This window comes from Zootoca vivipara, chromosome 6 (assembly GCF_963506605.1).
Source record: "Zootoca vivipara chromosome 6, rZooViv1.1, whole genome shotgun sequence".
NCBI lineage: Eukaryota > Metazoa > Chordata > Lepidosauria > Squamata > Lacertidae > Zootoca > Zootoca vivipara.
In genome coordinates, this window is record NC_083281.1 from 18,455,755 (window position 1) to 18,470,487 (window position 14,733).

Consider the following 14,733-nt stretch of genomic DNA (forward strand, 5'->3'; position numbering starts at 1 on the left):
AAATTGTTGCTGTTTTGTGCGTTGAATATATGCTATAAGGTCATTTATGGACCTGATAGGTATCTAAAGCCATTTGCGCATGTTGCCCATGCAGAATGTACAGTAGGCACCCTATATATAGAAAGGAGCAAACGCATGATATTTTAGGAAGCAGGTTAGCAGGCGGGGCCCATGACTTACATCATAGGAGCCGACGCAACGCAAAACACTGTTGCTGTATGTAGGTTTTATTTTTTGTTTTATCTTATTATTTTGGAATGTACATCCAGGTTTTTTCCTTTAATATTTTTTGGGGGTCCCCAAGAGAGTGGGGCCCTAAGCTATAGCTTGTTTAGCTTATACTGTACATAAATCCGCCGCTGCGTATCTCGACAGCGTGCAAGCGTGGCTTGAAATGCAGTGAGGGGAAAATGGCTTTGCTGTGCTTTAAACTGATGATGATGATGATAATAATAATTTATTATTTATACCCCGCCCATCTGGCTGGGTTTCGCCAGCCACTCTGGGCGACTTACAACAGAATATTAAAATACAATAATCTATTAAACATTAAAAGCCTCCCTAAACAGGGCTGCCTTCAGTGTCTTCTAAAAATCTGGTAGTTGTTATTCTCTTTGACATCTGATGGGAGGGTGTTCCACAGGGCGGGCGCCACTACCGAGAAGGCCCTCTGCCTGGTTCCCTGTAACTTGGCTTCTCGCAACAAGGGAACCACCAGAAGGCCCTCGGCACTAGACCTCAGTGTCCAGGCAGAATGATGGAGGTGGAGACGCTCCTTCAGGTATACTGGACCTGAACATACCCTTTGTTTAATCTGTTCTGAAATAGCAGCTGAGTCTTTTGCAGAGGAGGCTATGGGAACTGCACCCAGCCTTCAGAAACTGAGCCATCCTTAATTTCACGTCCCCACCCTAGAAAGATAACCTGAATGCGAACAGAAAGCTTTCCAGACTGCCATTCTTTGTTCCTGCAGGTAGTTTCCAGGAGCTTGTGCTATAGGCAGTTAATTAAATTGGGGAAGAGGAAAAACCAACCCAAAAGGCAGGGAGAAGCTTGGGGAGAATTAAGCGAGTGAAGAAAGGCAAAATTAAAACTCCGTCACTTGCACTGTGCAAAGTTAACAGGAAAAAAAAGAAACCCAAAGCATTTTAATTGGAGTTTCGAATTTCCCACACACAGTTGCAAGTAACAAGAAATCAATTTGCTCTGGGGAGGTGTGTAGAGCGTTTCAAGTTAACCTAATCTGCTCCAAGAATAGATGCTGCATTTTGCAGGCAACTGTGTTCCGTGCAGCTAATCCACATTTAATCCACCAGAAGGTAATGCACAGAGTCCCCCTTTGTCTGCGATGGAAGCTGGTAGAGGGAGAGGCAGGAGCGATTTAAGTTATATGGGGGGTGTTGGTGGTGTCTCTGTGTGTGTGTGTGTGTGTGTGTGTGTGTGTGTGTGTGTCTGTGTGTGTGTGTGTGTGTGTGTGTGTGTGTGTGTGTGTGTGTGTGGAGAGGCTTTGAGAGAGGAACAGTTTGTTCCAAGCCCTGGCAAATCTCAGAGGATGGCGAGTCTGCTGCTGCTTCAGAGACCAGAGGCCAAGGAGATGGGCAAGGAAGGCCAGGTGACCAATTTGGAGGCAGAAAAACAGGGGATCCCAGGGGAGCAAGCGAGGAGGGTCACAGGGCTCATGCAGTGGCACCCAATTGGCCACCTGACTCGGGGACCAACTACCGGTAGGATCCTTTCTGTGGTACGTGCACCCTTGCTTGAAACTCCATCCGCTCCCTTCGCTGACGTCCACCTCCAAGTTTTCAGGGCCCTCAAAGGAGGAGACCTGTGGCAGGCGCTTGACTATACCAAAAAGTTGGTGCGGGGGGGGGGGGAGCGTGCCTCCTCCAACCAGCGGCCTCAGTGGTGTGGGGTGTAGGGGATGGGCACCTCATCCACAGGGCTCCTGGTCCGAGCCCTGCAGCAGCCAGAAGCTGCCCCCACCTCCCCAACCAGGTTGCCTTCCTGGGTGCTCACATATGTGTATTTGTGGCAGGGTGGAAACGGCATCCAAATTACTCGTCAGTGATGACAGGCGTAGGAAAGCAAGGAATTTGTGGCCCATTTCATCACCTCTTTGCATTATTATTATTATTATTATTATTATTATTATTATTATTATTATTATTATTTAATCAAGCAGTGTTTAAATTTCATGAAATAATTTAAAAAAACAACCCATCAATTTCTCAGAATGCCAAATTTTACATCCATCTGTCTATCTATCTATTGACCTATCAATCTATCTGTAGTTCTTTCCCTGCAGAATTTTGGAATATATACGTTTGAAATTTCCGGGACATAGCCGGGATTCGTCCGTCGAAAATGTCGTCCTGGCGGAATTTTTGAAATTCGGTTAAAATGTCCAGGGGAAACCCAGGCGTATTTTAGTCCACATAGGAAGCGTTGATTTTGGGGGGAGAATTTCCAAAAAGATAGCTAGAAAACGGCAATATATTTATTTTACTTGTTGGAGATTTTGCAAAAAAAAAAAAAAAACCCCTTTGGGGGGAAAAAGAAAAGGGACCCGGGAGACCAGGGTTCGAATTCTGCCACTCAGCCATGAAGCTCACTGGGTGTACCCTTGTTAGCCAGCCGCTCCCTCTCAGCCTAACCTACCCCGCAGGGTTGTTGTGAGGATAAAAACAGGGAGATCTTTGTACGCTACCTTGAGCTCCCTGGAGGAAAGGCGAGATATAAATGCAAATGTAATAATAATAATAATAATAATAATAATAATAATAATAATAATATTGTGGCGTTACCAACAGGTGAGCGTGGGGCACAGGAGGATACGCACCATGCGTGTGGGGCTAACTCAGTCCCAGGCAGCCTTTGAGCTCATGCAAGGAGATGAGCTTGTTCTCATCCAGGTCGCAGTAGTCCAGGAACTTGCGGACGCAGCGCTTGGGTCGCGTGTTCCTCTTCATGTAGAGCTTGAGGGGCCGCAGCTCCCGCTCGCTGATGCTGTTGCTGAAGTCCTTGTCCAGGCGGACGAACTGCCAGCGCACGGCCCGCTCCTCCAGGCTGGGGCCCGTCAGGCTGTCCGAAAACCTGCGGGTGGGGAGAGGAGGGGATCAGGAGAGCCCTGCCGGATGAGGGAAATCTAGTTTGGGGCGGCCCAGGACATGTGCATTCCTTAAAAAACAGAAATGTCTTTTATTCTTTTAAAGAAATGTATTGTAGCCTGCCACCCCAAACTCCAAGAGTGCAGGCTTGGAATCTAGCAAAAATTCTAGAATGATAGAATTCTAGAGTTGGAAGGGACCCTGAGGATCCTCTAGTCCAGGGCTCAGCAAACCTTTTCAGCGGGGGGCCGGTCCACTGCCCCTCAGACCTGGGGGGGGGCAGACTATTTTTTTTTTTTTGCAGGGGATGAACGAATTCCTACGTCCCACGTATAACCCAGAGATGCATTTTAAATAAAAGGGCACATTCTACTCATGTAAAAACACGCTGATTCCTGGACTGTCCACGGGCCGGATTGAGAAGGCGATTGGGCCGGATCCAGCCCCCAGGCCTTAGGCTGCCTACCCCTGCTCAGTCTAGTCCAGGCATAGGCAACCTTGGCTCTCCAGATGCTTTGGAACTACAACTCCCATGATCCCTAGCTAACAGGGCCAGTGGTCAGGGTTCATGGGAGTTGTAGTTCCAAAACATCTGGAGAGCCAAGGTTGCCTATGCCTGGTCTAGTCCAACCCCCTGCAATGCAAGAATATGCAGCTGTCCCTTACGAGGATCGAACCTGCAACATTGGCATCAGCAGTACCACGTTCTAACCAGCTGAGCTATTGGCGGACAAGCATGGCTCTCACCCTCTGGCTTCTGCCTGCAGCCTGTTTTTCAGGTCAGCTAACACACACAACTGTTTTGGCTATTGTCCTCCTAAGCACCAGCCTGGTGAGGAAGGGGAAATGCCCGCCCATTTGCCCAGAGGGCATCATCATCATCATCTCTTTTGCCATAGTAATGGTGGTGTATGGAGCATTAGGGGAGGGATGCGGGTGGCGCTGTGGGTTAAACCACTGAGCCTAGGGCTTGGTGATCAGAAGGTTGGCGGTTCGAATCCCCGCGACGGGGTGAGCTCCCACTGCTCGGTCCCAGCTCCTGCCAACCTAGCAGTTCGAAAGCACGTCAAAATGCAAGTACTGTAGATAAATAGGTACCGCTCCATTTGGAAGGTAAACGGCGTTTCCGTGTGCTGCTCTGGTTCGCCAGAAGTGGCTTTGTCATGCTGGCCACATGACCCGGAAGCTGTACACCGGCTTCCTTGGCCAATAACACGAGATGAGTGCCGCAACCCCAGAGTCGGTCACGACTGGACCTAATAGTCAGGGGTCCCTTTACCTTTATGTAGTACCTCTGGTGGGGGAAACATTATGCTCCTTCTGGGGTCGTTTGTCCACCTTTGGTTCTCACCTGTGGCTCCTAGCAGGTGACAGCGGACATACGCCAAGAATGGCTTCAACTGGCCGGCTAAACCAGGTGAGGTTAGCCAATGGGTCTTAAATCCACAGTGAGTTAGGGACTTTCCTGCATGCAAAGACAGGCTCTGGCAGATTGAGTAGGCAAGACCAAGAGTGGGTCAAGAAGGCAGTGTCTGCCCATGCTGTAGAGGGAAATTTAATTCTAACCTTCTGCTGCCTTGCAGTATATCTTCAGGAGAAGAAAAGTCTAAGGGGTAAACCCTACACCAGTGATGGGCAACCTTTTGAGCTTGGTGTGTCAAAATTCGCCAAAAAACCGAGCATAACTCGGGTGGTGTGTTATTTCGAGAAAAAAACTATAATTTCACGATATTTATAGTTCAAATAACAAAAATGTATAATTGTAATATATAACTGAATTTAATAAACCAAAAACTAATTATTTAACACTCTCTCTCTCTCTCTCTCTCTCTCTCTCTCTCTCTCTCTCTCTCTCTCTCTCTCTCTCTCTATATATATATATATATGGGGGAAAATAAGGCAAAACCCAGAGATCTTTCCCAGTGGGACTCTGGGCTCAGGCCTTCCTCCAACGGGTCTGCCGCTAGGGAGGTGGGCTCGGGTTAGGCCTGTGCCTCCTCATGGCCATCTTCAGCCCACCTCTCCCCTCACTCAGCTATGCTTGTGAGGCGGCGAGGGAACAGGAAGTGAGGTTGAAGATCCGTGCAGTAGCCGAGGATGAAACGTCCTTTTCAGCATGCGGCTGCGTGTCACCTAAAATGGCTATGCGTGTCAGTGCTGACACGCGTGTCATAAGTTCACCATCACTGCCCTACACAATGCAGAGTGGACTTGCTCACTAATCTATTGACAGCTCGATTATGATCGCTAGGAAGTGGAAGGGGCAAGCAGAATATAAAACAGAAGAATAGTATAAAGAGGTGTGGGGTATAGCTATTAATGATAAATTAACATGTGCCATTAAGGTAAGACATGAGAAATGATTTTGAGGAGATATGGAGGGTGTTTGTAGAATTTGTACTGTTAAAATGGAAAGGGGTCAAACCATCGCAAGAGGTGTTGAAATTTTGGGAGGTTAGGTAGTTACAATGGAATGGTCTCGGTGGTGGGGGTGCACATCTTTATTCTTATTTATGTCTGATTATGACTTTGTCAAAATAAAATAAAAACAAAAACAATCAAAAGGGGGAAAAATACAAATACAAATGCAGACTGGAGTCCTTAAGGCGGTTGGGTGGCACCTTGTACGCCTCCTTCCGGCAACTCCTGCAGCCAAGCTGGTGCCAGACATCTTGGTCTGCTTTCCTTCGCAACATATCAGCGAGGTCGAGGGGGGGGTCGTCTTGTCATCTGGGCAGCCCAGGACCTCTAGACATACTGCCTAGACTTGCACCCCAGGGAGGTCACTTTTGTGCTGCTAATGCACTGGTTTGATTTCACCCCCAGAGGCTTACTCCATTGTTTCTCAAGACAAACCAGATGGCAACTAAGGGTGGGCCGGGACGCGGGTGGCGCTGTGGGTTAAACCACAGAGCCTAGGGCTTGCTGATCAGAAGGTCGGCAGTTCGAATCCCCGCGACGGGGTAAGGTCCTGTTGCTCGGTTCCAGCTCCTGCCAACCTAGCAGTTCGAAAGCACGTCAAAGTGCAAGTAGATAAATAGGTACCGCTACAGCGGGAAGGTAAATGGCGTTTCCGTGTGCTGCTCTGGTTCGCCAGAAGCGGCTTTGTCATGCTGGCCACATGACCTGGAAGCTATACGCCGGCTCCCTCAGCCAATAACGTGAGATGAGCGCCGCAGCCGCAGAGTCGGTCACGACTGGACCTAATGGTCAGGGGTCCCTTTACCTTTGCCTATGGCCATTATCTCACAAGCAAACCTGTTTCTGATTCAACAATGGAATCCTCCATTAGATTTAAACTCTTGCTTAAAACGTTTGGCAGCAACTGTCTCCCCTGTGCCCCTTCAGAGAGAGAAAGAGAGCAGCATTTACCTTCGGTATGGAACCGGCATCATCCTTGACTGTAGCATGTCAGAAGCCAAGGCTTTGATCAGATTGGAGAGGAACTCTACTTTCTTGGAGCCTGGACAACCTAGCAGGAAAGAACACAGGGAACAGTTTGCCTCTGGGTCTGTGCTCAGTGTCACCTGGCAGAAAGGCGGCGAAAAAGTGTTTGAAAAGAAGCAGAGATTCAAAGCCACGATCCCACCTGGCAGCAGCCGATCCCGGAAGAGGGAGCCCATTTCTGCATTCTTGGCCGCCGCATCCGCCTCGCAGTCCGGGGGGAAGTTCCTGCGAGAAAGAACGAGCGAATACTACCATCAACAAGAAGACTAGCAATAACGGCAATAAGATTAATTCTTTTAAAATCCCCCTCTTCAGTCAGAAAAGGCAGCTGCCCAAAAACTCAGCGACTGTCCCTGTCCTCAAGCTTACAATATGAGAGACGCAGCACAAAAGGAAAAGGAGTTGGAAAGGATGAGGGGGGGGAGGGGAAAGCTCAGGCACCGATTCCTACCAGGGCTGGGAGATAACCACCTTTTCAACATCACGGGCGATCGGGCAGAGCATCGGGGCTCCTTTAACTGCTTTAACCGTGCTCCCCTCAGCTGAGCAGTTTCACAGAGCCCCCACCTCACCACCAGCTCACGGGAGCAAGCCTCGGGCTGGGGGCTCCTTTAACTGCTCGGCTGAGGTAAGGGCAGCTGCCCACTCCTCGGTTGAGCAGTTTCGAGATGCAGAGGGAGGAACAAGCTCTCAGCACCTCGCCAATACAGCTTGTCTCTCCCTCCCCGTCGTATATATCGCTGAGTGAAACCGACATCGCAGTCTGCTGTTCATACCAGCCCTGGGCAATACAGTGGTACCTTGGTTTAAGAAGAGCTTAGTTTATGAAGAACTTGGATTGAGAACGCTGCCAACCCGGAAGTAGGTGTTTTGGTTTGTGAACTTTGCCTTGGAAGCAGAACATGTTCCGCTTACTGCTGAGTGTAAACCCCGCTGCTATGGGAAAGCACACCTTGGTTTAAGAACGCTTTGGTTTAAGAACGGACTTCCGGAACGGATTAAGTTTGTAAACCAAGGTACCACTGTATATCGATATATCGCCCAGGCCTAATTTCTACTTAACATAAATATTGTGGGGAAGACCACTAACAAATAAAACAAGCTGAATGCTCAATAAGCAGGGCATCTGGAGGCACTGCTACATCTATGGACAGCATAGAAACCCCCCCCCCCAAAAAAAACATGGGAGCTGTAGTTTGTCAAGGGTGCTGGGAATTGTAGCTCTGAGGTGTGTAATCTATAGTTCCCAGGATTCACGTGAGCAAGCGGGGAGATGTGTTTTCAATGTACATAACCTTCATGGTGCTACTTTGTTGATGATGGGAGTCACCCACCTAGAAGCACAGATCTGTAGAGGGTCATTTAATCCTACCCCAGTGCAGGAATCGCCTGCCCAACGTGGGCCTCGAACCCGCAACTCTTAGATTAAGAGTCCCATGCTCCACCGACTGAACCAGGACCCCTGGTCGGGTGACACTGACCTTGTCGAAGTGCCTGGAACGGGCCGGCCAGTGTCCACCCTGACACACCAGCAATACCCCGTGGCCTGGTGGCACTGCACGGCCTTATAGGTGCCGTCCCCCTCGCACTCCGGGATGAAGGTGCCCTCCTGTTGGTGCTGCCGGGCCTCATCAATAGCCTCTCGCCGCTCCTGCTCACATGACGGCGGGTACTCTGCAGGGGTGAGTGGCACAAGCAGCCACCAATCAGAACAAAGAAGACAAATTTAGCGTGTCGACATTTACACTGTGGAACTCCCTGCCTATTGACATCAACAGGCTCTTTCACTGCACTCTTTTCGGCGTCAGTCCAAAACATTTTTTTTTCCCCAGACAAGCTGACCCAAATGCTTAGGAAGATATTTTTAATCTGTTTCAGTATTTTGACTTTTGTATCTTTTAAAGGACAGCTGTACATTTTTCTTTATTTTATTGTTTTGTCTTATTGCATTACTGCTTTGAGGTGTTTTTTGTTTTGTTTTGCGGTGTTTAAATTTTTATCAAATAAATAAAATAAAAAAGCCGACCACCTTCTGGTTGTACCCAGCTAGAGGACTGTAGACGTGCCCTGGAGCCTCCAGCGACTTTGTTGTTGTTTTTTGCTACAGGTTTTTATTACTATTTCATTTTATCATGTATATAAAACAGAGAGAACAATGACAGCAACAGACGACAAATTAAAAGATGAAAAACAAAACTACAAAATACTTACACAACGAGTAGTTGTGCATCAGTTAAAACAACAACGTCCAAGTAAAGATTACCAACTTTATCACATCATCAAGGGCACTTCCAGATTTGTGATGAGGTTTTTCTTGAAATAATAAATTTATCACCACCACCACCACCATTATTATTATTATTATTATTTCTTGGCCCACTCTGGGTGGCTTCCAACATAATAAAAGCACAGTAAAACATCAAACATTAAAAACTTCCCTATACAGGGCTGCTTTCAGATGTCTTCTGAAAGTTGTACAGTTGTTTATTTCCTAGACAACTGATGGGAGGGCGTTCCACAAGGTTGGTGCCACTACCGAGAAGGCCCTCTGCCTGGTTCCCTGTACTCTCACTTCTCGAAGTGAGGGAACTGCCAGAAGGCCCTCAGAGCTGGACCACAGTGTCGGGCCTAAATGATGGGGTGGAGACGCTCCTTCAGGTATGCCGGGCAGAAGGCGTTTAGGGATTTAAAGATCAGGTTCAGCGAACTCCCCCCCCCCTGAAATTTGACCCACTAAAATACAGCGATGGGTCCTGACACTCACCTGGAGCCTGCTTCACCGTGCGGCTGGGCTTGAAATCCGGAATGATGATGGGAATGAGGAACGGCAGTGAGGTGCCTTCTAGAGGGGGGGGGGGAAGAGACAAAAACAGACACACACAAACAGACACACATACAGAGGCACGGGCGACAGGAGAGTAGATGTTATGGGGGGGTCTCCCACACCACCCATCTGTTTCGACACCCTCCCCGTCCACTTTGTATTGCTAACAAGTTTCCCAGAAAAAACGAGACATCCCGTGGTCTCAGGCAATTTCGCGGCATGATTTTCCCCCAACAAAAACAGCTTTTTGGGGACCTGAAACCTTGAAGCAGGACCTCAGCACGAGAGGCCTCTGCCCTCCTGCAATGGGCCTTCAGAAGCATTACTTGCCTCGATGCTGTTGCTCACCTCCTATCGCAAGGTAAAGGTAAAGAGACCCCTGACCATTAGGTCCAGTTGTGACCGACTCTGGGGTTACGGCGCTCATCTCGCTTTACTGGCCGAAGGGAGCCATCGTACAGCTTCCGGGTCATGTGGCCAGCATGACCAAGCCACTTCTGGCAAACCAGAGCAGCACACGGAAACGCCATTTACCTTCCCGCCAGAGCGGTAACTATTTATCTACTTGCACTTTGACGTGCTTTCGAACTGCTAGGCTGGCAGGAGCTGGGACAGAGCAACAGGACCTCACCCCATTGTGGGGATTCGAACCGCTGACCTTCTGATCGGCAAGCCCTAGGCTCTGTAGTTTAGCCCACAGCGCCACCCGTGTCCCGGGGAGAAGCCTCTAAATGTCACAATACACATGCCATTTCTCTTTCTCTATCTCACCACCCAACCACAGGCGCAAACCTAATATTTTCACTGGTTGCTTCCAGCTTTGATTTTAAAAGGCTCGTACAACCAATACAGTGGTACCTCGGTTTACGAACTTAATCCGTTCCGGAAGTCTATTCTTAAACCAAAGCGTTCTTAAACCAAGGCGTGCTTTCCCATAGCAGCGGGGGGACTCAGTTTACAAATGGAACACACTCAACAGGAAGCGAAACATGTTCTGCTTCCAAGGCAAAGTTCACAAACCAAAACACCTACTTCCGGGTTTGCAGCGTTCTTAATCCAAGTTGTTCATAAACTAAGCTCTTCTTAAACCAAGGTACCACTGTACTGTATTTTTAGGCTTGCATTTTTGATGCGAAGGATTAAAAGGCGTTTGATTAAAGTTGCTCCCAATTAACAGAGGAACACTTTAAAAAATGTTCTTGCAAGTCCCTTATGAAGCCAACCTGGCGCCGTGGACTTTAATTCCCATCAGCCGCAGTCAGGGATAATGGGAGCTGCCATTCAAAACATCTGGAGGGGGGGCCACTTTGACTGTGATCCTAAACAACTGTTTAGCTTGCTTTCCCGTCTACCCAAAAATAAACCCCTAGGAGGGATCAATGGGATTGGATCTCAGGTAACGGTGGGTGGCAGTCTGTACTGATTCATCAACTAAGGCTGCACACACGCACACAATGCATTTAAAGCATGTTTGCCCCTGTCCAAAGAATTCTGGGAACTGCTGTTTACGATGGACGCTGGAAATTGTAGCTCTACAATGGGGTAAACTATAGACAGCCAGCATGGTGCAGTGGTTAGAGTGTCGTCCTAGGACCTGGGAGACCTGGGTTCAAATCCCCATTCAGCCATGAAGCTTGCTGGGGGACCTTGGGCCAGTTGCTGTCTTTCAGCCTAACCTACTTCACAGGGCCCATAGCTGCCAAGTCTCCCGTTTTTCGCGGGAAACCCACGTATTTTAAACCGTTTCCCGCTGGCATCCCAGATTGGGGAAAATCCCGTAAATCCCCCGGATTTCCTACCTGCCAGGGAGGCTTTATTTTGGGTCATGGCGCCACCCGATTTCCGGTGCCCAGACATGGGTAGCGCGGCACCGGAAGTTGCTTCTACGCATGTCCGGACATCCGTAGAAGCGAATTCCGGTGCCGCTCCGCCCATGCCTGGGCACCGAAAATCGGGTAGAGCAGCACCGGAAGTCGCTTCTACCCATGTCCGGACATGCGTAGAAGCGACTTCCGGTGCCGGCACCGCCCGATTTTCGGTGCCCACATATGGGTAGCGCGGCACCAGAAATCGCTTCTACGCATGATATGCGTAGAAGTGACTTCCGGTGCCGCGCCGCTGCTGATCCTGCATTTTTCAGCGGGAGACTTAGCAGCTATGCGAGTCGCAGGGCTCTTGTGGGCCTTAAACAAAGAGAACCACCTATGCCACCCTGAGCTTGGAGAAAAAGCTGGTGTGTGGATGCAATAAATAAAGAAGTAAATAAATAGATCCCAGGATTCTTTCGGGGGGGGCGGGCATGTTTTCAATATTTGGTTTTTGTGTATATGAGAGAGGGAGGGAGCTCTTCCCCCATTTTTGGTTCTAACAATCATAGAATCATAGAGTTGGAAGGGACCCCAAGACCTTGGCATTATCAGCACCCCCACCCAACCAATTGAGCTATTTCAGCACATCATATCACAGGCCTTTCATGTGTGGGGAACCTTTGGCCCTACAAGGTTCACTACAACCCCCGTCAGCCCCCTGGCCAATGGTCAGGGTGATGGGAATTGTAGTTCGGCAACACCTGAAGGGTCAAAGGAGTCACCACATTTGCCATACCCGGTAGTACAACCAACCAGAGAACCAATAGGCCAAGCTGCTCACAGCTGCAGCGAGGAAGCAGATTTTCGGGAAGTGATGGGGATGGTTACACAAGAGTAGGGCCACTTACCTTCCTGCTTGTGGGGGAAGGGGCTTGGCTGGGTGGGCCGGGGCTTGGCGCCATCTTCTGCGTTCAGGGAGGAAAAGAGGTCGAAGGCAACTATTACAGAGGTTTTAATGTCATCTACTGTGTCCAAAGAGCGGTGGAGTTCAGAGCTACAGGAGGTTTGGAGTCTGGGGTTATTATTAAGATGATTACTTGGCGGAGGATTCATGCCTTAGGAGAGGCGGAAATCCAAAACATGCAGGGAACTGAACCTGTTGGATTTCTGCCTGTCGAGGGGCAGAAACGAGGGAGTGGAATGCAACAACTGGGCTTGGTCTTCTTCTTAACAGTAGTGTCCCTCCAGGGTCCATCTATTTAACCCACCTATCTCCCACGGCTGGAAATGGAACCCAGGAGTCCAGGCTCCGCCTACTTGGGCCAGTGGGGGGCGGAGGGCAACTGTAATCACAGAAGTGGATGTGCAGTACCCCCATCTGCCTGCAGAGGGAGCACCCTTCCTTCCTTAAGGACCCTAAAACCTATGTTGGAGGTTAGGGGGTAGGAAAATAGGAAACTGTCCTCTACTGAGTCAGAAGATTGTCTACACACTAACTGACAATAGCTCTCCAGGGTTAGGGGCAGGGTTCTCTCCCAGCCTTATCTGGAGATGTCAGGATTTGAACTCGGCACCCAAAGCAGACCTTCTACACAGCCCTCCCCTCCCCGAGCCACAGTCCACTCCATAGCTCTGTAGGGCAGGATTTTAAAACATTATCCCCTTGGGTAGAAATGGTCCGGCCGAGCTGTGGGGTGTGCAATCGGGGGAGAGGATTGGGTGGAGGGGGGCAGCCTTACCTTTCCGAGAGGAGTTGGGATCTGGCCATGATGTCCGAACCGTGTAGGACCCTGGAGAAAGAGTGGGACAGAAATAGGCAGGGTTTTTAAAAAAATAAGTCATCAGTCGGCCCTGTTTTGTGTTTCAGGTTCCTGCGGCTCTAATCTGGATCGCCAATTGTTTTGGGGCAGCCAACCCTGTTCTTTCCGCTTAAAACAGCTCCACAGAAACTGAGTGAGTAGGAATCTGCTCCAGGAAAAGCTCCCCCTGTTGGATTTCTGCAAGATGAAAAAGTGCAGAAACACTCCCATGACCCTCCTTCCATGAGCGTCCATGGCACGAGCAAGGGGGGGGGGTCAGTTGCACCCCCAGATGAACCGCAACTCCCAGATTCCCAGCTTTCGTGAAAAAAATGGAGCCGGTTTCTAGCACTTGTGGAAACTGAGATATGCGGCAAAATATACAGGCACGAATCTTCTCATGTTTTGTTAGCAACCAGCCAGCTCCCCATTTTCAGTGATTTATTTCCTGCTATGGACAAATCTCTGCGGACGCCCATGCTTCCTACCTGACAAAGAAGGAGGGGGTTGTAATGGGTAACAGATTGAGGTTGAATCCTGAAAAGTCAGAAGTACTGTTCTTGGGGGACAGGGGGCGGGCGGATGCGGGGGGCTCCCTGGTCCTGAATGGGGCAACTGTACCCCTGAAGGACCAGGTGTGCAGCCTGGGAGTCATTTTGGACTCACAGCTGTCCATGGAGCCGCAGGTCAATTCTGTGTCCGGGGCAGCTGTTTATCAGCTCCATCTGGTACGCAGGCTGAGACCCTACCTGACCGCAGACTGTCTCGCCAGAGTGGTGCATGCTCTGGTTATCTCTCGCTTGGACTACTGCAATGCGCTCTATGTGGGGCTACCTTTGAAGGTGATCCGGAAACTACAACTAATCCAGAATGCGGCAGCTAGACTGGTGACCGGGAGTGGCAACCAAGACCATATAACACCAGTCCTGAAAGACCTACATTGGCTCCCAGTATGTTTCCAAGCACAATTCAAAGTGTTGATGCTGACCTGTTAAAGCCCTAAATGGCCTCAAAGGCCCAGTATACCTGAAGGAGCGTCTCCACCCACATCGTTCAGCCTCAACACTGAGGTCCAGCTCCGAGGACCTTCTGGCAGTTCCCTCCCTGCGAGAAGTGAGGGTACAGGGAACTAGGCACAGGGCCTTCTCGTTAGTGGCACCCGCCCTGTGGAACACCCTCCCACCAGATGTCAAGAAAAAAAACAACTCTCTGACTTTTAGAAGACATCTGAAGGCAGCCCTGTTTAGGGAAGTTTTTAATGTTTGATGTTTTATTGTGTTTTAATATTCTGTTGGGAGCTGCCCAGAGTGGCTGGGGAAACCCAGCCAGATGGGCGGGGTATAAATTATTATTATTATTATTATTATTATTATTATTATTATTATTATTATTATTTGCAACCCAGTGTCTCCTGCACCCAGAAGTGGGGAATCGTACCTGTACAGTTTGGCGTTTCGTTGAGGACCGACGTTCCACTGATCGGTTTCCCTTCCGGTGTGGAGCACCAACAATAGCCAGTCTGTTTATGGCACTGGACCTAGGAGGAGAAGGAAGGGGTGGATGAGTTTCTAATAGGTAAAAAAAAGGTAAAGGACCCCTGGACGGTTAAGTCCAGTCAAAGGTGACTATGGGGTTGCAGCACTCATCTCGCTTTCAGGCCGAGGGAGCCGGCATTTGTCCACAGACAGCTTTCCGGGTTAGGTGGCCAGCAGGACTAAACCGCAACGGGACACCGTGATAGAAACCAG

General features: G+C 49.4%; 1 protein-coding gene across 3 annotated transcripts in view; it reads right to left on the minus strand.

The window, feature by feature from the left end:
- The window catches only part of LOC118087173 (SPARC-related modular calcium-binding protein 1), a 46,043-nt gene that overhangs the window by 876 nt on the left and 30,434 nt on the right, over window positions 1-14,733 (minus strand). Inside the window, exons 4-11 of one of the 3 annotated variants that reach the window (XM_035119576.2) lie at window positions 14,423-14,522; window positions 12,926-12,976; window positions 12,095-12,184; window positions 9,319-9,396; window positions 8,036-8,228; window positions 6,697-6,779; window positions 6,480-6,579; window positions 2,840-3,093 (exon numbers count right to left, since the gene is read on the minus strand). In XM_035119576.2, coding sequence (XP_034975467.2) covers window positions 2,853-3,093; window positions 6,480-6,579; window positions 6,697-6,779; window positions 8,036-8,228; window positions 9,319-9,396; window positions 12,095-12,184; window positions 12,926-12,976; window positions 14,423-14,522 — 936 coding nt within the window. In that variant the 3' untranslated portion in view covers window positions 2,840-2,852. The remainder of the gene's footprint in view (window positions 1-2,839; window positions 3,094-6,479; window positions 6,580-6,696; window positions 6,780-8,035; window positions 8,229-9,318; window positions 9,397-12,094; window positions 12,185-12,925; window positions 12,977-14,422; window positions 14,523-14,733) is intronic. The other 2 variants (XM_035119577.2, XM_035119578.2) reach the window with 2 other exon arrangements.